This window comes from Sarcophilus harrisii, chromosome 3, assembly GCF_902635505.1.
Source record: "Sarcophilus harrisii chromosome 3, mSarHar1.11, whole genome shotgun sequence".
In the NCBI taxonomy this organism is placed as follows: Eukaryota; Metazoa; Chordata; class Mammalia; order Dasyuromorphia; family Dasyuridae; genus Sarcophilus; species Sarcophilus harrisii.
In genome coordinates, this window is record NC_045428.1 from 577976238 (window position 1) to 577999528 (window position 23291).

Genomic DNA, 23291 nt, shown 5'->3' on the forward strand with positions numbered 1-23291 from the left:
AGGGGGGCTTCAGTGGATAGAGCACCAGCCCTGAATTTAGAAGGACCTGAGTTCAAAGCCATCGCAGACATTTAATACTTCCCAGCTGTGTGACCCTGGGCAAGTCACTTAACCCCAATTGCCTCAAAACAAACAAACACACAAAACAATGCTAGCTGGGAATTAGGGGTAGATCTAGGATTTTTTTATTAAAGTCACCCAGGAGTTAAGGCCATCCTCATTGTGCCCATATAAGGCTGAGCTTGTGAGTACAAGGGCCTAGGAGTCAGGGAAACCTGAGTTCAAATCCAGCCACAGACACCAGCTTTGTGACCCTGCTGAATTTCCTTCCCTATAACTGGGGCAAAGTCATATTATCTGTCTCCTCTCAGCTGTGTGGATTAAATGAGATGATGTGTTTTGTGAGCTTTAAAGCACTTTGGAAGTGTCGGTTCTTATGGATTAACCACAGATTAGTCATCTCTTTGCCAGCTTCAGACCTGAACCCTTCCTCTGGGAGAGGGGGGGCAGCAAATGGGAGAGGTTACCAGAGGGGAAAGGGGAGCATGGAACTCACCTTTTCCTAGTTCTCCTTTCTTTATTTCCTCAGGCTCGGTCCTGGCCCGCAACGTCTCCACGAGGTCATGTCCGCCCCGAACCAGTCCCGCCTCGGACCTGGAAGAGGACGATGAAGGGTTAATGGACAGCAAAGGGTAGGAGGGGGAGGGAGGGGGGGACAGCCTCTGCCCCAAGTGCATGTGCAGGCTTCTTCCCCGGCCCCCTGAAAATGGAAACTTGAGAGTGAGGGAGAGACAAAAAGAGGAGCAGGGCTTCTTCCACTAGTCTGTCACGTGTGGGTCAGGGAGCTAGCCCAGGTCTGCTGCTCACGGTGCAGAAGGGGAGCCGCCCCTCACTTTATGCATGAAGACCCCGTGCTCTGGGTCTCAGTTTCCTCTTCTGTTAAATGAGGACCTTGGAATCAGACCCTTCCAGCTCCAAATCCATGGATGTAGGAAGGCTAGTTTAAAGTGGGCACGATTCCTCTGTTAGCCACTAGAGGGTGTGCCTGGCCCTTCCCTGGCTAGGCTATTCCCAGCCCTGAGCACTTGGGGGGCGGGCTGGGACAGGAGGGGAGTTTTGGGGGCCCAGTCTCTCGCCGCAGGGAGAACGTCTAACCTCTGCCCTCTCCCCATCTGCTGCCCCCCCAGGGAGAGGAAGGGTTCAGGTCTGAAGCTGGCAAAGAAGAAAGCTCGGCGGAGACACACCGACGTAAGGAGCCCCCTGGGCTGGGGGTGGGGGGGTGGGGGGGCGGACCCAGAGCCCCCTGGGCGTCAGGCTCATGCACGCCTCCTTTATCTGGGTCCGGAGCCCTCCGCTCCCTGGGCCTGTACTCGGGCTGTATGTGTGAGAAGGGGGTGGGGAGACCCCCGGGCCTCAGGCTCACGTGCACCACCTTTATCTGGGGCCGGAGCCCTCCGCTCCCCGGCCCTTGTCTCTGCTGTACTGGGGCGCATGTGTGAGAAGGGGGTGGGGAGGTCTGATTTGGCCCCATGACTCGGTTTAGAGTCACCAGGAGGGTGCTGTGACCAGGCTGTCCCCAGGGCTGGGAAACGCCAACCGCGCCGTCTGGAAGCGAGTTTCCTTCCCTGCCTCGGCCGTTGCCTTTGGCCCGGTCAGACTCGGGCTGGGGGTGATACTTCCCTCTTCCCTGGGGTCCGTGCATTGTGTCTCCCCACCGTGGCCGTTCGGGGCCCTGCGGCCGCCGCAGAGTCCCGTTCCAGAGGGTTCAGTCGGTCCCCTGGCAGCTCAGCCCCCTTGGCCGGCCCAAGGAGTGGCCGGAGCCTCTAACCTGAGCTTCCCTGCCAGGACCCCAGCAAGGAGTGCTTCACCCTGAAATTCGACCTGAATGTGAACATTGAGACCGAGATCGTCCCTGCCATGAAGAAGAAGTCATTAGGGTATGGCCTGGGGGGTGGGGGCGCTTTGGCTCTAGAGTCAGGGGCCCTAGGTTCGAATTCCACCTCTTAAACGCTGACTGACTTTGTGACCTTGGGCCAGCCCCCGCAGCTGTCTGCCTCAGTTTCCCCGTTTCCATAATCGGGGCTGGGGGTCCCGGGGCCAATCCAGTTCTGGATGGACAGCCCTGTGACCTTTGCAGCTGTCGAGCGGTGTGGGCTCTGGGGGTCTGGGGCACGGCCCCCCAAGGCCAGGACCCATAACACGCTCCTTCCTCTTGGCAGGGAAGTGTTGCTGCCCGTGTTTGAGAGAAAGGGCATCGAGCTCGGCAAAGTCGATATCTACCTAGACCAGTCCAACACGCCCCTCTCCCTCCATTTTGAGGCCTACAGGTTTGGGGGTCACTACCTGAGGGTCAAAGGTGAGCAGAGGGGGTGGCCCTGTGGGGTTTGTGTGGGGGGGTGTCGCAGCCCCTCAGCGGCTTCCATTAGCTGAGGGTCCTTCTCCTACCCGAGGGTTTGAGGAATAAGATTGGGGTGGGAAGGCAGAGAGAAGGACAAGGGGAGGGGGGAGGGTGATGAAGAGAGCATTCTGGACTCAGGGTCAAGTCCTAGTTTCAAATCCTGCCTTTCTGAGTGACCCTGAGCCTCAGTTTTATCATCTGTAATATGGGAGCATTAACTCTTGCACCAGCTCTCCCCCAGCACTCCTGGGGAAGTCACTTGGTAAATCTCCAGAGATGTGGCTGCAGTTGTCGTGCTGATGGGGGCTGGGGGTGGGTCCGGCTCCTTTCTGTCTGTGCTGTGGGAGTTTGAGGTTGGGGGGCTGTTGTTCGACCAGATCTCTAACCTCCCTGCCCGGCTCGTCTCAGCCAAACCTGGAGATGAGGTGAAGGTAGAGCTGGCGGTGAAGGATTTCAAATCCCTGAGCTTGCCCATTCCCGGGCTTCCTGCCTCAGACCGCAGCGACCAGCAGGCTCGGCGGGAGAGTCTGGACATCCTGGTGAGGGCCCAAGGGGCTCTGGGGGGGTGGGGATCATGTGGGAGGGAGAGGATCACCCAGGTGGTGGATTCTCTGCAATTCAGTTTCGTTATCTGGACTAGAGGGCCTCAAAGGCCTCTTCCAGCTCTGAATCTGGAGCCCTCTTCTCTCTTTCCCAGGCAGACATATCAGGGTCCCCTCAGGATGAGACTGTGGGTGGGTAAATGAGGCTATCCGGGCGGGCCCAGGCCTAGCTGCCCCTGACTCAGTTCCCGCAACCCCCCTCCCTCCCTTTTCTGGCCTCAGGCCCCTGGCCGAAGGCGTAAGAACATGACAGAGTTCCTGGGAGATGCCAGCATCCCCGGCCTGGAGCCCTCTGTGCCATCCAGCAGCTCCCTGCCCAGCAACGGCATCGACACCTGGAAGAACCGGGCAGCCAGTCGCTTCAGTGGTCTTTTCAGCTCTGGACCTAGCGGGAGCTCCTTTGTCAGGGTAAGTGGTCCTCCCGCCCCTTTGCCGACTTCTGGGATCCCTGCTCGGGGCCCTGGGCCTGGGGGAAGGAGAAGAGCTGAGTTTCCTTCATCCTTCACCCCTCTGCCAACTCCTGGGGTCCCTGCTCAGGGTCCTGGGCAAGGAGAAGAGCTGAGTTTCCTTCGTCCTCTACCCCTCTGCCGACTCCTGGGGTCCTTGCTCAGGGTCAGGCCCGGGGCAAGGAGAAGAGCTGAGTTTCCTTCATCCTCCATCCCTCTGCCGACTCCTGGGTCCCTGCTTGGGGACCTGGCCCCGGGGGAAGGAGTTTCCTCCTCCTTTGGCAGGGCATGTGGTCCTCTGCCTCTCCATTAACTCCTGGGTCCTAGGCATGGGGAAAGAACTGACTTTCTTGTAGAAACTGTCCCTCAGTTCATCAGTGGCAGAAGACTATTCCTGTGGCAGATCTCATTGACCTTGACTGCTCTGTCCGTCCTCAGGAAGTCGACAAGATGGAGCAATTGGAGAGCAAACTTCACTCCTATAGCCTCTTTGGCCTGCCCAGATTGCCCCAGCAGCTACGCTTTGACCATGACTCCTGGGAAGAGGAGGAGGAAGAGGAGGATACTGACCTGGTCCTGGAAGACAGCTGGCAGGAGCTCATAGATGGGGCAGAGGTGATTAAGCGCACCCGGGACACCATCCCCCAACCTGGGCACTTCCTCTGGCTCCGCCAGGTTCTGCAAGAGCCAGAAGGATTCCAGCTGGTCCAGCTGCCCTCCTTCCCTCCATGGCTCTGTCCCCCTCCCCTCTGCTTCTCCCCATTCCACCACAAAATAAGAGGGGCTCTTATATTTTGCAAAGTTCTTTCAGTCTATTTTCTCCTATTATCCTCACAAGTGACCCTCAGAGAGAGAAGCAGCAGATGTCCTCATTCTAATTTCATACGAGGTCATATTGCTAATTAGTTAGCTGGTATAATGGTATCAAGTCAACTTGGGTTCGTATCCTGCCAGATGGTTTCATAATCTGTGAAATGGGGATGGCAGGAAAGAAGGAAGGAAGGGAGGAAGGAAAGAGAGGGAGAGAGAAAGGAAGGGAAGGAAAAAGGGAAGGAAGGGAGAAAGGGAAAGAAAGAAGTAAGGAAGGAAGGAAGGAAGAAGAAAAGCAAGAGAAAAAGAAAAGACAGAAAGAAAAAGAAAAGAAAAGAAAAGAAAAAGGAAAGAAAGGAGAAAAGGACAAAATAAAGCAATTATTAGATGTTTACTGTGTGCTTTACTAGGCTTTTTCGAGGGCCAGGCACTATGCTAAATGCTGGGGTTATAAGGAAAGATAATAGCATTCTCTGCCCTCAAGAAGCTCACATGTTGTCAAATTATTATTAGAAGACATTTTATTATTAGGAGGTTACCTGACTCCTCACCAGCTGTGTGACCTTAGGTAAATATCTCCAGTCTCAGTTTCCTCCTCTGTAAAATTCAGTCAGTAAGTATTTATTGAACACTTACTGTATACTGAGCCCTAGGGTAAAGGCCAGAAGGAGTATACAGTATGGGAATTGTACCTTCTCAGCCTAGTTGCCCGGGGCGGCGATCTGCCCGTGTGTCAAAGACAGGATTTGAACCCAGGTTTTCTTGGCTCCAAGAACAGTTTTGCAGCCACCTCGCCCTGCTGCCATGTACGAAAGTAAGGGCTTAGAGGAGAAGGTTTCCTTGGTTCCTCCCAGATCTGACGATCTGTAGTTACAAGACCCCCCCCCTCCCGCCCCCCCCCCCAGCTTCCTCCTCCTAGAAATCACTGGCTGAGCCCCTGGGGTGATACTCCCCTCCCGGGTCCCCCCCAGGCTGCCTCCATCCTCACTTCTCTGGTCTATCCTCTTTCCCCAGAAGTTGACCAGGCGGCAGTGTCACCAGCAGGAGGCGGTGTGGGAGCTGTTACAGACCGAGGCTTCCTATATCAAGAAACTTCGAGTTATCACTGATGTAAGAAGGCTGGGGAGCATGTGTGTTTGTAGGGGGCTAGGGGGTGGCTCACTGAGCCCACTTTTCCTGCTCCTCTTCTTCGCAGGTACCAGATCTGGTCTGGCCCTTTCCCCCACCTTCCAGATGGAGGCACTTACCCCCAGTCCCCTTCTCCCTCCCCCACCTGCTCCAGGTTTCCCGATTCCCATTCCTAAACTCAGCTCTTGAGTATTTGCTCAGATGAACTATTATTAGGAAACAATAGAAACAATGATTATTTGTCCTGTCTGGGCTTTTGGGGGAAGAGAGAGCAGGGAGGGCCTGAGAAAGTAGAGGATGAAGTGGGGAAAGGGGATGGTTTTGGGGGTAGAGTGGGCGGGGGCTCAAACTAGGACCCTTCCCCCTGGTGGATGTTGAGCACTTATTCAGCAGTACTCAAGATATCATTCAGTTGCACTGACTTAATTAAAAATATTAATCATTTATATTTTTATCATGTTTAATGTACATTGGATTACTTGCCATCTAGGGGAGATGGAGGGAAAAAATTGGAACACAAGCTTTTGCAAGGGTTAATGTTGAAGAATTATCCATGCATATGTTTTGAAAATTAAAGACTTTAATAAAAAAAGAAAATAATATTTTATTTTTTCCGATGACATGTAAAAAATAGTTTTCATCATTCATTTAAAAAATTCTTTCCATAGTATTTTATTTTCTAAACACATGTAAAGATAGTTTTCAGCATTTGTTTTTGTAACACTTTGTGTTCCAGAGTTTTCTCCCTCCCTTCCTTACCTAGCCCTTCCCCAAGACACCAAGTAATCTCATATAGGTTAAATATGTGCAGTTCTTCTAAACATATTTCCATATTTGTCAGATTATACAAAAATAAAATCAGACTCGGGCCAGTTCCAATGGTCTTGTGATGGAGAGAGCCATCTGCACCCAGAGAGAGTTCTGTGGGGACTGAGTGTGGAGCATAACATAGCATTTTCACTCTTTTTATTGTTGTTTGCTTGCATTTTGTTTTCTTTCTCATTTTTTTCTCTTTTTAATCTGATTTTTCTTGGGTAGCGGGATATTTGTGGAAAGATGTATAGAAGAATTGCACATGTTGAGCACATATTGGATCACTTGCCATGTAGGGGAGGGGTGAGTGGAAGGGAGAGAAAAAATTAGAACACAAGTTTTTGGAAAGGTGAATGTGGAAAATTATCCATGTATGTGTTTTGAAAATAAAAAGCTTGAATTAAAACAAAAAAAGTAAAATCTGACTAAAAGGGGGGAAAATGAGGGAAAAAAAAAAAACCAAAGAAAAAGTGAAAATATTCCAGCATTCATTTTGTGTAAAATTTTGAGTTGCAGAATTTTTCTCCTTTCCTCTCTCCCTTCCCAGGATGGCAGGAAATCTGGTATAGATTATACATGTGCAATCACGTAAACCTATTTCCCCATTAGTCATGTTATTTATCTTAACTTTTGACTCACATCCATCAGCTTGATTGCTAGAGCTCATGGGGCACTTAGCCTCAGGCTTGAACCTGCCTCGGGCTTTCCCCCCAAAAGCCCCTTTTTTAGGCCTGTGATGATTCCCCCTCCCACATCCTCTGCCAGTTCTTCCCCTCAAGGGACAATAAAGTGATAGCTGGTTCTTGTGTCCCCTCAGCTGAGATGGAGGAAGCCAGATGATCCTTGTGGTTCTGGTCATCTGAGAGGCTGCCTGAGGACAAACTCAACCACCCGTTTGGGGGGAGACTGTGCTGAAAGTCCCCCTCCCATTCTCCCTAGATCTCATGAAATTTTATAAGATCTTTTATTTATCTTCTTCGTAAACACACCGTCGTACCTTCTCCCCTAAGTAGAACATGTCCTTGCGTCAAATGTAGCAAAGGAAAATAAATCATCACACTGCCCAGGCCTGGCAATGTATGCCTTATTCAGAGCCTGTAGCCCACCACTTCCTTCCCAAATAGAAGGAGGTGTGTAAGCTTCCTCAGCAGGGCTTTGAGATCCCGCTTGGTCTCAACACTGGCCAATTTTTTTTTTTTAATGCTTTGTTTTGTTTTCCCATAGCTCTTCATGTGCTGCCTTTTGAACCTGCAAGAGTCAGGTCTACTGTGTGAGGTGAGAGGTTCAGAGGGGAGGGAGGGATCAGCAGGGGGTCTGTCTTACTCTTTCTTGATCCCATACCCACTCAGACCACGTCCTGCTACTTTCCTTTGTATCCCCATCATTTAGCACAGTGCCTGGCACATAGTAGGTGCTTTAATAAATATTTATTTACTGGCTGATCTGAGTGGGAGGATAGAGAAGACACCGGAGAGACTTTAGGGTGATATTGGGGAGGGAGCAGGAAGGGCTTCCTGAGAAACTAGAGGATGAATTAGGGGAAAAGGGATGGTTTTGGGTGGGGTGGGCAAGGGCTCAAACCAGGACCCTTCCCCCAGGTGGATGTTGAGCGCTTATTCAGCAATACCCAGGAGATCATTCAGCTGCACCGAGGACTGTGGAGTGGCGTGATGGCCCCCATGCTTGACAAAGCTCGGCGGACCCGGACCCTACTGCAGCCTGCAGACTTCCTCAAAGGCTTTCGAATGGTAAGGGTCTGGTCCCAGGCTGGGCGCCCAGTCCTCATATGGCTGGGCTTAGGGATCCAAAGGTCCTCCAAGTACTGACAGGGAACCCGAGGGCTCCGCTGAAGCTGCTGGCTTCTTGGGCAGATCCTAGGCTTCCCATTGTCCTGAACTCTTAGCTTGCCTCCTGAGCCTGAAGCCTCCTCTGCCTTTCCCTACACCCTGATCCTTTTGCTGCTCTTGACCCTGCAGTTCGGATCCCTGTTCAAGCCTTACATCCGTTACTGCATGGAGGAGGAGGGCTGCATGGAGTACATGAGGAGCCTGCTGAGAGACAATGACCTCTTCAGAATCTATGTGACGGTGAGAGAGGGGCCAAGGGGTAGGGATGTCTGATGGAGGGGGAAGGGAGGGGGGACTGATGGAGAGAGGGAGGGGGACTGATGGAGAGGAGAAGGGGGAACTGATGGAGAGAGGGAGGAGGATTGATAGAAAGGAGGAGGGAGGCTGACATGGGAGGATGGAGGAGGGCAATGGCGAGGGCCCCCTCCCAATATGTTCTGGTTACAGTGGGCAGAAAAGCACCAGCAGTGCCAGAGGCTGAAACTGAGTGACATGCTGGTGAAACCTCATCAGAGGCTCACGAAATATCCCCTGCTGCTGAAATCCGTGCTGAAGAAGACTGATGACCCCTCAACGAAGGAGGCCATTGTCACCATGGTAACTGGGGCGAGGGCAGGAAGGAAGGGAGGGTCCCCCTACACACACACACACACACACACACACACACGCACACACCCTGGGTGTGAAGCCTCTATTTTCCTTCCTTGGCCTTCCTCCAGACTTCCCACATGAACCCCTTCCCCTCATTATTTCAGCAAGCTCTCTGGGTTCCCCGCCCCCATTTTCTCCCATCTATAATCCTTCCTCTGCACAATTACCAATTGATATCCTGACCATGCTCCTCTCTGGCTCAAGAACTTTCAGTGGCTCCTTATTACCTCTGGGATCATTGCTCTAGAGCTAGAAGAAACCTCAGCTGTTCCCAACTTCAACCCCCTCATTTTGCAGATGAGGAAATTGACTCTCAGGGTAGTTAAGGGACTTGCACCAGATCACACACACATAGTAAATAGCAAAATTAAGACTATAACCCCGGTCTCTCTGCCTCCAAATTTATCTTTCCATTGTAGCCTCCCGCTTTCTTTACCCAGTCCAGATTCTTCTGTTTGACATTTAAAGCCCTTCACGACCTGCCTCCAAAGTGCCTTTCGGGGCACCTTGTGAGATTCAGCAAAACTGTTCTGGATGTTCCATCTCCCACCTCTGCCTCTTTGCATAGACTACTTACTGTGCCCCCTGCCTGGAGAGTTCTCTCCTCACCTTTGGGTGGGCTTTCTGTAGCATCGTTTTATACGAAACCTTTCCTGATCCCTCAAGTTTCTACTGACTTTCTCTCCTGCTGATCCCCTGCCAGATCATCATAAATTTACTTTAATAGTAACTTGCATTTGTATGTCTCCTGTGTACCAGGCACTGTCAAACATTTTTTACAATTATCTCATTTAACCCTCAAGAAAATCTTGGGAAATAGGCACTATTATTATATTCATTTTACAGATGAGGAAACTGAGGGAAATGTAAGGGACTTGTCCAGAGCCCTACAGCTGGCTAATTGCCAGAGTCTGGATACCGACTGGGGTCTCTCTGACTCCAGCCACCAGCTAGCTCTGAGTTTGCAGCTTTTTGATCACTGGGATAGCAAGATGGCCTCCAAACGAGAAAGACCATCTATAGCAATGAAATTACGAGCCTCGTTCCTCTCCCCGTGTTTTATATAAACTTACATGTGTTCGTGTCTCCTCTCGTATGATGAGGGCAGGGGATAGTTCATTGTGCAGTTGATATTCCAAGAGCCAGGTAAATAGTGGGTACATAATACTGCTTTTGGGTAGCTGATTGATTGATGGATAATCCCCGTATTCCTCATAGATTAGCTCAGTGGAGCGGTTCATCAATCACGTCAACTCCCGAATGAGGCAGCGGCAGGAGCAGCAACGGCTGGCCGCCATCATCAGCCGCATCGACTCCTACGAGGTGGTGGAGAGCAGCACCGACGAGGTGGATAAGGTATCTCAGCTTCCCCCGGTTCCCTCCCAGCTTCCTCACGCTTTTGTCCGGTCCCTATACCTCTGTCCCATTGAGGATAATTCCCATGAGGAATAATGGATAATAATTATCTTTTATTTCTTGATTATTAATCTCCAGATTCATGATTTCTTCTGCTTAAGGAATCTATCAATGCAGCAAATCGTTTAAAACATTTTTTATGTGTCAGCTACTGGACAGATCACAATCCATCTGTGGAGTCACAGTCTGGATAATTCCTTCTGAGCATGAGACCCTACCAGAGGACATAACTGTTCTCCCTCCTGGGAGTTTTTTTTTTTTTTTTTTTTAATGTATTTGTAGTTACTGATATAGCTAGGTGAATTGGAGTCAAGAAGTCTCATTTTCCTGAGTTCAAATCCAGACCCCAAATGGGGGTCACAAAGAGTCTGACTCTGCTGAACAATAACAGTTTAAATCTAGTCTCAGACACTCACTAGCTCTATGACCCAGGGAAAGTCATTTTACTCTGCCTCAGTTTCCTTACCTGTAAAATGAGCTGGAAAAGGAAATGGCAAACCACTCCAGTATCTCTGCCAAGACAACCCTAAATGGGGTCATGAAGAATTGTACATGACTGAAAAATGGCTAAACAACAACAAAGTTACTGATGCAGGGCTTGGGCTGTTTTTCTGGCCGTATATATCTTGTCGATATATTTTTGTGCTATACTTTGCACATTCATCGTCATTTGTATGCTTACATTTATCATGGATCTTTTCCTAGGTCATCATTGGGAAAATTTTGTGTTAAAAAAGATGAGCCTTGGGGTATGAAACATCTTGAATTCATCAACCCCTGGAATTTTTATTTCATCTTAATGTTTTATTTTTTTTAAACCACTGTGGTTTATTATTTTATTTTTCAAGCACCAAATATCTTAAAAATTAATCTATCCCTCCCACTCCCTCCCACAATTGATCTACTTAAAACAAAGAAAAACAAATGTCTCAAGACATAGCTACATAGTTTGGCAAAATAAATTCCCATATTAGTCACACCTGAAATGTATATCTCTTTCTTCATTTTAAGTTGTTCACCTCTCTATCACAGGGTATGTGGCATGTTTTTATTCTTCGAGACTCGTGGTTTCTCATTACATTGATCGGAATTCTTGAGCCATCCAAAGTTGTTTTTCTCTATAATGTCATTAGTGTTGTATGATGTTCACTTCCCTCTTCATTGCTTCATATGAAATTGTCCATCTTATCATTTCTTAATGGCACAATAATATTCCGTTACATTCACAAACCAGTTTGTTTAACCGTTCCCAATAGGAAAGTACTTATTACGTTTCCAATTTTTGACTACCACAGAGCTACTATAAATAGTAATACAAATAGATACTTTTAAGTATTAAATATCCTTTTTTGTACATACAGATGCTTTAAAGTATCAAAGCCAGATGTGTATCAAATAAAGATATTCTTTTATTTTGCAAACAGTTTCTGTAATATTACATTAATTGTTCTTTGAATTATCGGTAGAATTCATTTGTGAAACATTTGCTTCTGGAGTTTTAGTTGTTTTTTTCCCTTTCTTTCTGGGAATTCATTTATAATTTGTTCAATTGCCTTTTCTGATCCTAGGTTATTTAAATAGTCTATTTCTTCATTTTTTAATCTAGGTATTTTATATTTTTGTAAGTAGTCATATATTTCCTCTAAATAATGTTCTGTTAGCACATAATTAAGCAGTGTAATTTCTAATAATTCCCTCTTAACTGAACTATTTATTTTTCCTCAATTTTAATCAGGTTACCTGTTTAAGTTCATTATTTAAAAAAAAATTAACTACTATTTTTATTAGTTCAGTAGTCTTTTTGCTTTCAATTTTCATTACTCTTTAATTTTTCAAAGATTTTTATATTGTTGTTGATTTGAAGTTTTAAAAAATTGCACTCTTAATTCATAGATTTGTTTTCTCTCTTGTTGATGAAAGTATTTAGAGGCATAAATTATCCCCCTTAGAATTTTTGGTGTATTGTTTTATTATTGTCATTTTTTTAAATGATAACTTCTGTTGCTTCTATTGTTTGGTCTTTGACTCATCAGTTTTTTTAGAAAGATGTTATTTTTTCTTCAGGTATTTTAAAATTCTTTAAGGCTCATTTTTTAAATAGAATTTTTATTGTGTTATCAGAAAATCATAGGTTTAGTATTTCTGCTTTTTTACATATTTTAGTGAGCTCTTTATGTACCCTTCACTTGGTCAGTTTTTCCAAAGACTTCCTGTATGCTAAAGAGTAAATTCATGTTCACTTCAGTAATTGTTGTTGAGTCATTTAAATCATATCAAACATCATGACCCATTTGAGGTTTTCTTGGTAGAGATACTGGAATGATTTGCCATTTCCTTCTTCAGCTTTTTTTTTTTTTTTTTTTTTTTTTTTTAACAGATGAGAACAGAGGTAAATGAAATTTACTGACATTTCTAGGGTCACACAGTGAATAAGTGTCTGAGACCAGATTTGAACTCATATAAGAGGAGTCTTCCTAACTCCTGGCCTGGCATTGTGTATTCTGTGTGCACTGTGGTGCCACCTAGCGCTGTATTCAGTAATGACCAGAGTTTTATCAGCTCTAATTTTTCTAAAGTGTTATTCCATTCCCTAACTTCTTTCTTGTTTATCTTTGGTTATATTTGTCTGGGTGTAAAAAGAGAACATTAATACTCCTCGCTATTATAGTTTTTGTATCTCTTTCTCCAATTTGATTTTTTCCTTTAATTATTTAGTTGCTTTTATTAGATACATATATATTCAATGTTGATGTTGATTTGTTATTTACTGTGCCTATATGTACTGTAGTTTTATCTAAAATCATGATTACTACTCTCTTTCTCTCTCTTTTTTTTTTTGGTTTGTGTGTGTTCAGCTGAAGCACAATATATTTATGTGAATATTTGCATTTCAGGGCTGCTTGCCATCTGGGGGAAGGGGTGAAAGGAGGGAGGGGAAAAATCGGAACAGAAGTGAGTGCAAGGGATAATGTTGTAAAAAATTACCCTGGCATGGGTTCTGTCAATAAAAAGTTATTAAAAAAAATTTTTTTAAAAAGCATTTCACTCAGTGCTGGACTCTTTGAGATGATAGTCTCGTCCAGCCCTGGGACCAGATATGGATCCATTGGTCCCAGTATCTCTCTCCATTTAATAAACTATTGAATTGGTCTCTAAAAAAAAATTGCATTTCAAGTGTTTCTTATAAACAATATATTGTTAATTTTTGCCTTCTGATCCACTTTGTTGTGATCTTCATTTTATTGATGCGTTCACCCCATTCACATTCACAGATAAGATTTTTAATTGTTTTATTTACCTCCAGCCTGTCTTTTTCCTCATTTTATTCCCATCTCTCCCTTTACAAATAAGAAAGTGGTAACATAAAGGGAATTTACCTGAGACTTGTGATCTTATAAATGAAATAACCTATTTCCTCTCAGTTGCAATGTTTCTCTTCTATTTACTTCAGTCCTGATTCTATATTTTTGCTCTTATTCCTTTTCTTTTAATCCAACCTTTATGTTCCTCCCTCCACATTTGCTCATGACTAGTCCCTTACCTGTCCTAATCTCCTTCTTAGATTCCTTTCTATCTCTCCTATGTCTCTTTTGCTTTTTTCCCTTTTGAGTTTAATGGATTTTTATACTGAAATCGTGGGGCATGTGGATATATTACTATATTTCATTTCCTTTTATCTAATTCAGATGAATTAGATACTCATTCCCTTTCCTCTCACCTTTTCCTTGATTGTTATATACTGTTATATATAGTTATTATATATAACTTCATGTTATATTACCCAATGTTATTCAACAGTGGTCTCTTTCTCTAGTACAATGTCTTGTTCCTCCTATTGTTGTATTTTTCCAAGACCGTTAAAACTGAACAAAACCACCTACAGACTTTCTGTCATTCTCAAAAGACATTTATTTCTTATTCCCTTATTAACATAGAAATAAATTCATCCCCAAATAGTCTCTTTCAGTTATAGAAGCATATGTACCTTCCTCTGTTGTTCTTTTTCCGAATGTCAGCTCATTTCTGGTCTTTTCATTGGGAAAGTTTGGAAATCTTACATTCGTTAAAGGCCCATTTTCACCCCCAAACCCACTATAGGATTATACATAGATTCGATGAAATTTTCTTTATCTTTTGTCTTTAAGCTTTCTTCTCTTTATACTATCTTTGCTCAGTCTTGAATCATCATTATTATTATGACTCGTTGGTATTTACATTCATTCTTTTATCCTTATAATACTTTTTCTTTGACCTAGAGCTCTAGATTTGCTTTGGAAGTTCCTGGGAGTTTGTTATTTTGGAATTTCCTTCAAGAAAGTGACTGGTGGATTCTATTTTTCACTTCATATTTTGTCTTAATTAAAAAAAAAAAAAGAAGGAACTCTTTACACTTTAAACTCTTTACTCTTTTACAGCAACAGGAGAGAAAATCCTTTGCTTCAGAGCACTGATTTCCTTTCTATCTCCTTTCATTTCTTAACCCCACCTTTTTAGGAGTATCTTTTGTTTTGTTCTGCTCTTTTCAGCATAGTCGATTCCATTCATCCAATAAACACTTCTCTTTTCTTCCCAGCTTTTGAAGGAATTTCTGCGCTTCGATTTGACGGCTCCTATCCCTGGGACATCCCCAGATGACACTCGGCAGCTCCTTTTGGAGGGAAGCTTAAAGATGAAGGAGGGAAAAGACAGCAAGGTGAGTTGCATTCTGACCCCCTTTACCATCCCTAAAGTCTCACCCAGACACTGCAAGGTACCCTCTGCACTACTCTGGGGCCAGGGAAAGCTGACAGAGGTGAGGAGAGGGCAGAGGATTTTATAGCTGGAATAGAACTTAGAGATTGTTTCATTTAACTCCATAAATCTTGGAGCAGCAAGGTGGTGCCATAGCAGCACCAAGCCTGGATTCCAGAAGACTCACGTTCATGGGCAAGTCATTTAACTTCTATTTGCCTCAGTTTCTCCATCTGTCAAATGGGAATAATAATAGCATCTTCTTCTCAGGATTTTTTTGAGAATCAAATGAAATTAAATTTGTTAAACATTTAACATAATTACAATATCTGGTACATAATAGATATATAATGTTAGTTATTATTATTTATAGCGGAGAAAACCAAGGTGCTTAGAAATTAAGCAGTTTTTTTCTTCAACTGAAAGAATTTGAAATGTGAAGGGATTCAAACCCAAGTCTTGGCTCAGTGGGAAAAATAATGCTTCTGCAATTAAGTCCTGGGAAGCTAAATGTGCAGTGGATAGAGCACCGGCCCTGAAGTCAAGAGGACCCGAGTTCAAATTTGGTTTCAGTCACCTCTTACTAGCTGTGTGATACTGGGCAAGTCACAACCCCAATTTCCTTGCCAAAAAAAACCCCAAAAAAGAAAAAAAAATGAATTCAGCTTGAAACCCGTCTCATATAGTTATCTTTGTGACCTTAGGGGGAACAACATGACATGATGTCATTTGAATTAGGAAGACCAAATTCAGCCTCTCACCCATATTAGCTGTGTGACTATGAGCAAATTAGCTTTCCAGGACTCCTAAACAATTCTCTTAGATGACAAGTCAAAGACTTGATGATAATCTCCATTAAAGGAGTTTTCATACTGGGAGTTTTTAAGTGCCTACTGTGTGCCAAGCACTGGGGGAATAGAAAAAGAGGCAAAAAAATAATCCCTGGCCTCAAGGAGCTTACAGCGGAGGAGACAATGAACAATCTTTACATCAAACAAATAGGCTGCAATTACCAAGATTAGATGTCTTTTATCTAGTTATTTCCCCAAAGGATGTTGCCAGTAAAGTTAGGAGATTTGCAGTTTCATAGAAAGTTCTCAGGGACCTAACTACCATGTACCCTTGAGTCATTTCACTTGGGTAGCTCCGTGAGTCTTGGTTTCAAGTCCTACCCCTCTCTTCTTGCCTGTGGAGCTAATGGATAAGTTGCTACCTATCTCAGTACCTCTGGTCATTTTCTAAGACTTAAGTTACAAGGGAGTTACCAATCTGTAGGGCTATCGAGAGTTTCTGCCCCAGGATTGCTTCCCTTCATTGAAATCAAACTGGACCCAAAAAAATGGGGGGGCAAATTTTATAGAGACTCCTGAAATTTCCTTACTTCCACTGCCCATTCTCAGCATAGTGAAAAATCTAATAGAGAAGATCCAAGTTCAAGACCTGATATTGTGTCTATACTCGGAACATATTGATCCAATCCAGTTAACATTTAATAAGTGCCTATGAGAGCCAGGCATTGGGCCAAAGTCTGGGGATAAAATAAATGAAGGAAAGATGGTCCCTGCCCACAGGGCAGTACAGTCTCATGGGGGAGAGGAGGAAAGGCGGGAGTGGGACAAGTCGTTGGGGACATGTTGTTCAATGAAATTGAAACCAGGCAGGGCAGTCGATGCAAGGTGAAATGAGCCGAGTCCGGGTTCTGCCCTCTGTGAAGAAAGGCACTGGGAGGAGCTGAACACCTTGCCCTCCAACCTTCCAATCAGAGGGAGAGAAAGCTGAGAGTGGTGGTATCAGTCCAGGCTTGAATTAGCAGCATGAGGGTGAATCTAGAAGTGATGACATCCTTGGGGAGGGGGAACATCTTGCTCTGTGGAGAGTTGTAGGTCAGTTGTCTTCATGATCTCATTTGGTGTTTTCTTGGCAGAGATAGTAGAGTGGTCGGCCATTCCTTCTTCAGCTCATTTTACAGAGGAGGAAACTGAGGAATACAGGGTTAAAGATGAGTCTTCCTCAATGTGGGCACAATGCTGCACCTGCCACAAATGTTTGCCTACTAACTAAAGTGAAAGGATCAGAGTATTTGACCTCGAGGTCCTTAGGAACAAAGGAGGAGATTTTATGAGTCTTAAGATAAGATAGAGTCCTCCCCTTTAAAGAGATTGCACAGTCTCCTGAGGGAGGCAAGATATACTTGCATGCAGCAACATAGAGCATGATTCATTCTTAGTATGAATGCTGGATTTGGAATCTGGGTTCCACTACTGGCCCTGCCATTTATTAAACAGTGATCTTGGGCTAGTCATTTAGATGCTCTGTGTCTCGGTTTCCCTACCTATAAAATGGGGACAGGATTAAATTAGATAGCTTCTAAAGTCCTTTCCTGTGACAGATCAGTTATTTTTTTTCCTTTTGAGTCTCAGTTTCTCTCTCTGTAAAATGAAGGGGTGAGACTAGATATCTTTGAGGTAGATTTCTTGCAACTGGAAATTAATGATCCTCTGACCCCAGGTTTGAATGTGCTCTTCCACCAGATGGATGTCTATTGCTTCCTCTTCACTGACCTGTTGTTGGTGACCAAACCCGTGAAGAAAGCAGAGAGGACCAAAGTCATTCGCCAGCCCCTGATGGTAGACAAGATTGTGTGTCGGGAACTCCGAGACCCAGGTAAGGAGGCCTTTACTACCCCGCTGTCCCCAAATCCCTCTGTTATGGCAGAGTTGGGGCTCTCCTTACTCTGCAGCTTCTGGGTGATCAAGATTGGGGGCTGTCAGACTCTCATTTCAATATCTGAAGGTACCTCACTGGGAATCCCCAACCACTGGTCCTCAAGTCTCCTATTCAACTCTCCGCCTCCTGTTCCTAGTTTTGTCCAGACAGAACAAGACTAACCCATTTTCCACATGGCCTGGGCTATGATCCTTCATCATACTGGTTGTCCTCCTCTGCAGAGTCTCTACCTTACCGATGTCCTTTTCTGTTCCATAGTCCTTCAGTGTCTTATGGTAGCTATGGTCTCCGTGGGGGATTGCCAGACTGGCCAACCTTTATTCCACTCCTGGATCTTATTCTGACTTAGCTATTTCACAGGGTTGTGGTGAGGATCAAATGATATAATATTTGTAAAGTAACAATACCTGACACATAGTAGGTATTATATCAATGCTTCCCTTTCCCCCCCACAAGTTTCAGAACCATGCCCTCACAAGGACACTTCTCCTTCCCTTCCTCTTCCCCTTCCTAGATTTCTAGATCCCCCCTTTTTTTTTTAATTTTCACGGGTTTGGTCACCAGCAACAGGTCAGTGAAGAGGAAGCAATAGACATCCATCTGGTGGAAGAGCACATTCAAGCCTGGGGTCAGAGGATTATTAATTTCCAGTTACAAGAAATCTACCTCAAAGACATCTAGCCTCACCCCTTCATTTTACTGCTCCTCCTGACTTCAGGGCTGGTGCTCTATCCACTGCGCCACCTAACTGCCTGGTGTTCTCTTCTTTAGGTTAAAGAATCTCAGTCCACTTACCATACTGCTCACCCTTCTTCCTCACACATAGCACCCTGCCTCCTCCCCAGGCTCCTTCCTTCTCATCTACCTTTGTCAGTATCCTTCCTCACTTATGGTGCCCTTCCTCTTCCCCAGGCTCCTTCCTCCTCATCTACCTGTGTCAGTATCCTTCCTCCTCATCTACCTTTTTCTGTATCCTTCCTCCTCATCTACCTGTGTCAGTATCCTTCCTCCTCATCTACCTTTGTCTGTATCCTTCCTCCTCATCTACTTTTGTCAGTATCCTTCCTCACTTATGGCGCCCTTCCTTCTCCCCAGGCTCCTTCCTCCTCATCTATCTGAATGAGTTCCGAAGCGCTGTGGGTGCCTTCACCTTCCAGGCCAGCGGTCAGGCTCTGTGCCGAGGCTGGGTAGAAGCCATTTATAATGCTCAGGTAAGGTGTCTGGTGTAAGTGGGAATGGACTAAAGGGAATGAGCTGGAGAATGTTGGGTGTATATGTTATGTTACATGTGGAAAAGCCTAAGCTACCAGTCTGCCCCGTGCTTAGAACCTCCCTTCCCTGTCTCTAGAACCTGCTGCAGAAGATGAGGCTACAAGAGCACCAAAGCAGCCAGCAGCAGCATCTGCAGAGCTTGGAGGAGGAAGAGGATGAGGAAGAGGAGGAGGAAGGAGAGAGCAGCACCTCAGGAGCCAGCTCCCCCACCATCCTTCGCAAAAGCAGCAACAGCTTGGATTCCCAATGCTGGTAAGCTTTCTATTACGGGGGTCACAAGACAAACAGTGATTGAGGCCCTACTGTGCGCAGAGAGGGGCTCTGAAGCTGGAGGAAAAGGAGAAAAGGGAGTGGTGATACACAATCCAGAGAAGACATTGGCCCTGCAGAAGCAGTAGAAAGAAAACTGGGCTAGGATGGAGAAGAAGTGGATTCAGATTTCCTCTCTGGTTCTTCCTAGCTGGGTGACTAAGTAAATCACTTATTCTCTCTGAAACTCAATTCCTTCATTCTCTCCAACTCAATCTGACAAACATTAAGTACCTACTCTGTGCCGGACACTGTGCTAAGGGCTTTTTTAATGTCACCTCATTTGATCTTCATAACAACCCTGTAAGAATAGATACTGTTGTGAAAATATTATAGAAGAATTGCACATTTAATATATATTGTGGAGATATATTGCTGTCTAGGGAAAGGGATGGAGGAAGAGAGGGAAAAAATTTAGAACTGAAGATTTTGTAAGGGTGAATGTTGAAAATTATCCATGTATGTATTTTGAAAATAAAAAGCTTTAATTTTTAAAAAAAGGAGTAGGTACTGTTAGTGTTCCCATTTTACAGATGAGAAAATTGAGGCAGACAGTGGTTAAGTGACTTGGTCGAGGTGTCACAGCTGGCAGATTGAAGTTAGGTTTTTCTGACTCTAGATGTGATGCTCTATCTGCTGCTCCGCAAGACTTGTGCTTTGAAGGAAATGAGGGTTTCTAAAAAGTCATGGCGAAAAGAAGTGCATTCTGGACAAGCAGGGGACCAACTGGGCAAAGCCACTGAATCAGCCGATGAAATTTTGCATGAGAAGGGGCAGCTAGATGGAGCAGTGGATAGAGAGCCAGCCCTGAAGTCAGAAGGACCTGAGTTCAAATCTGGATCTTAGACACTTAACCCTTCCTAGCTGTGTGACCCTGGGCAAGTCACTTAACCCCAACTGCTTCAGCAAAAAAAAAAAAAAAAGAAGTTTTGCATGAGGGTATAGCTCCAGTCTGACTGGAATGGAGAGTGCAGAATTCTTCAGGAAGGGGCAGAATAAATAACTAGCAAAGTCTGTGGAAATCATATTGTAGAGGGCTTTAAACGCCAAGCTAAGAATGTTGGACTTTATCCTGTAGGCAATAGGGAGCTATTGAAGGTTCTGAGGAAAGGAGTGATGTGGTTACAATCACTTTGGAATTCTGTGGGGCAGGCATTGGACAGGGGTGAGACTAGATGCAGGAGAGACCAATGAGCAGGCTATTAAAATAGTGACTCAGGATGTTGACGACCTCAGCAGAGTGGAGGGGATGGAGGGAGGGAGACGCCGATGTGGCTGAATTGGTTCCTGCTCCTGGGACGTGCTGGGAAGGAAGGTGGGGCTGTGTAAGGCTTGAAAGCCCTATGAGTTGTTGTGACCGCCAGTTCTTGGGGGGCAGCCCCCTGCCCTGTCTTGCTTTTCCCAGAGGCTCCTTTCTGAGCTGTGTCCAGGACAGACACTGTCTCGGGGCTGGATCCAGATCTGGTGCCCTGTCCAAAGCCCCCTCTCGCTTCCTCTCCCCTCTCCTTTCCAGCCCCTCTGATGGCTCCACAGAGACTCTCTCAGTTGTGGTGGTGGAGCCGGGGGAAACGCCGTCATCGTCCGACTTTGAGGGAGGCCCCTTCAGCTCGAGGTCCGACGAGACCTCCATCGGCACAACGGCTTCCCCCACGACCCCGACCAGTGAGCTGCTGGGCCCCGAGCCCGACGGACTGCTTCCCTCGGCGGCGGCCGAGTGCCGTTCCTGCTCCATCGATTCCGCCCCACCCCTCTCCCCTCCCCGGGACCCGGGTGGCCCCGCTCCCCCCCAGGCCTCCCCCCGACCCCCCGCCTCCCGCCCAGGGGCCCCCCCCCAGATCCCCGCCATGCGCCTCCGCGATTATCAAACCGCGGAGGCCGCTTGCAGTGGGGGGCTTCTGGCTGGGAGCCCCTCCCAGCCCCTAGCCGGAGCCTGTCTGAGCTTTGCTTAACTACTTGGCATCCTCCCAACGGCTTTCCCAGGACCGGGGGGTTGCCACCCCCCAGAACCCGGCCGCTGGGACTGTAGGGGCCAAGTTGAGGTTTGAAGGGGGTGGGGGGGGGAAAGGGAGGCGGGGGGGTGCTAAAAAAGTTGGGACGGGCCGAAGGAATACCCGGCCCAGGGGAATAAAAATGTTGAATCCTTGGGGGTGTCCCTGGGGAGCGGACTGGGGGGGAAAGGTGGGGTTGGCTGGGCCCAGGAGGTGTGGGGGGGGGATGAGGTCAAGGGGATGGGGTTTGGGGGTTTTTCTGTGTTTTGGGTTTTTTGGGAGGGATGTTTTTAAGCCCTTTTACCCCGGGGCCCGTTTCTTTCCCCTTCCTGTTGTTCCTGGGAGAGGTTAAAGGGGAAACCCGGGTGCCACGGGAGGATGGGATGGTGGTTTTAACAGATGGGGTTTCTGAGGGGGGTCCCTTTGGATGAGACCAGGACAGGGGAGACGAAAAAAGATTTTTAATATTGTTTGGGCCAAAAGGGGGGTTTGGGGGTAGGGGGTAGCATTTTTTATTTTTTGCCCCCTAGTACACCGCGTTTGATTCTGGGGGCAAAGGAACCCCATTTTGGAGAAGACAACCCCTTTTGGCTGGGTTGAAATTTTCCTTGAGCCTGGGGCCCCACCACCTTCCCATAGCTCCTCCCGCTTTAGGACAGGGATTGGGGCAGGGGGCCCATTTATGGTGATATTTATTGAGTTTGGGTTTTTTTTATAAAGATATTGTTTTTCCTGTGTGTAGAGTTTTGTTTTTATTTTGAGTTTGTTTTTTCCTTTTGTTGTATCCCATGTTTTGGGGGGGGGGTGGGGAATTTTTGGGTGGGGTTTGGGATTCCCTTTCATATTTTAATTGGTCTTTCTGGTTTTTTTATTTGGGGAAGGTTTGGATTTCTTTTGGGGGGGGGGTTTAACCCCTTTTTCCCTTTGGGAAAAGAGGAATGGGTTTGTGTTTTATTATTGGGATTTAAAATTTTAAGGGGGGAGTCGGGGGGGAAAAGGAGGAAATTTAGGGGGAAAGTGGGGAAAAAGGGAGGGTGGAATATAACGGGAGGGTGGGGAAAGGATAAAGGGAATTTGGAGGAAATAAATTTGGGTAGGGAAAAGTGATGTAAGTACTTCAATAAATATTTATTCTCTTTTGGGATTGGGTATAAAAGGGAGGGAGGTTTAAAAATCCCTCCCTTCTTTTTTTATAGAGAGGGGGAAATTGCCCAAGTCCCAAAACCCGGAAATAAAAACCTATTTATTTTTCCCTTTTGATTTTTAAATTCGGGGGGGTTAAGGAAATAAGTCCCCAATTTTGAAGAAAGAAATAGAGGGGAGGAGGGAAAAAACCTAGGGGGTTTAAAGAAGGGCTTTGGGGGCCTTGAAGGGTTGCCCCATAAGGGGGGGGGGAGGGTTTTGGTTTTGGCGGAAGGAAAAAGTTTGGGGGGGGCAGTTTTGCGCGGGGTTGGGGGGGGAGCAAGGTGTTGGGGGGCCCCAGCCCGGCTGGTTGTCTTTGGGAGGGGGGCTCCCGCCAAGAAAGGGGGCGGGCTGGGGGGGGCGGGGCGGGCCGGGGAAGCCCGGGCCCCCTTCCCCCTTCCCCCCCCGGGGGTGGGGGTGGGGGGGGGGGGCTTCGGGGAGGAGTTTTTGGGCAGGCGGCCCCCCCGGGGGGGAGTCTGGGGAGGAGGGGCGGGGAAACCCCGGGGAGGGAGGGGGGGGACGGGAAACCCGGGGGGGGAGGGGGGGCTCCTGGCCCCCAAAGGAGGGGGGGGGGGCTGGGGGGGGAAAGGGAGGGGGTCGAAAAAAAGGGCTTTCCCCGGGGAGGCCCGGCCCCCCAGGTTTGGGGGCCAAGGGGGGGGTTTCCCCCCCTCCAGGGGAGCAGGGACCCTCCTTTCCCTTCGGGGGGGAAAAACCCCGGGAGGGGCGGGGCCCTAACCCCCCCAGGAGGAAAAAACCCCCCCGGGGAGATTCCCCCCCCGGGGAGGGGGCTTGGGCCAGGGGCAAGTCAGGCCCAGAAGGTTGGGTTGGTCCCCCCCCCCGGTGGCTTGTCCGGAGTAGGCTCGGGGTTCCCCAAATCCTGGGGAGGTTTTAAAATTTGGGGAAAACCCCCCTTTGCTAACCCCAAATCCTGCTGGGACAAACAACCCTTCCCGGGGGGGGTGCCCCTTCCC

At 47.0% G+C, this 23291-nt stretch overlaps 1 protein-coding gene across 1 annotated transcript; it reads left to right on the forward strand.

Moving 5' to 3' along the window:
* The first annotated feature begins 498 nt into the window (after nucleotides 1-498).
* PLEKHG5 (pleckstrin homology and RhoGEF domain containing G5) lies at nucleotides 499-21099 on the forward strand. The gene is made up of 18 exons (XM_031961563.1): nucleotides 499-692; nucleotides 1188-1248; nucleotides 1846-1937; nucleotides 2220-2356; nucleotides 2807-2937; nucleotides 3223-3408; nucleotides 3885-4061; nucleotides 5271-5366; nucleotides 7422-7472; nucleotides 7796-7945; nucleotides 8174-8284; nucleotides 8492-8641; nucleotides 9914-10051; nucleotides 14685-14804; nucleotides 17374-17506; nucleotides 18665-18780; nucleotides 18918-19093; nucleotides 20664-21099. The coding sequence occupies exons 1-18, from the start codon at nucleotides 514-516 to the stop codon at nucleotides 21097-21099; spliced, it is 2640 nt and encodes an 879-aa protein (XP_031817423.1). The 5' UTR covers nucleotides 499-513.
* The last annotated feature ends 2192 nt before the right edge of the window (nucleotides 21100-23291 follow it).

Excerpts from the sequence above, each read along its gene's own strand:
- PLEKHG5 (XM_031961563.1), top strand. The coding sequence starts at position 514 with ATGGGAGAGGTTACCAGAGGGGAAAGGGGAGCATGGAACTCACCTTTT. Across the intron at positions 14,805-17,373 it reads AGGAGGGAAAAGACAGCAAG|ATGGATGTCTATTGCTTCCT; the intron begins GTGAGTTGCATT and ends CTCTTCCACCAG. Across the intron at positions 17,507-18,664 it reads TCGGGAACTCCGAGACCCAG|GCTCCTTCCTCCTCATCTAT; the intron begins GTAAGGAGGCCT and ends CCTTCTCCCCAG.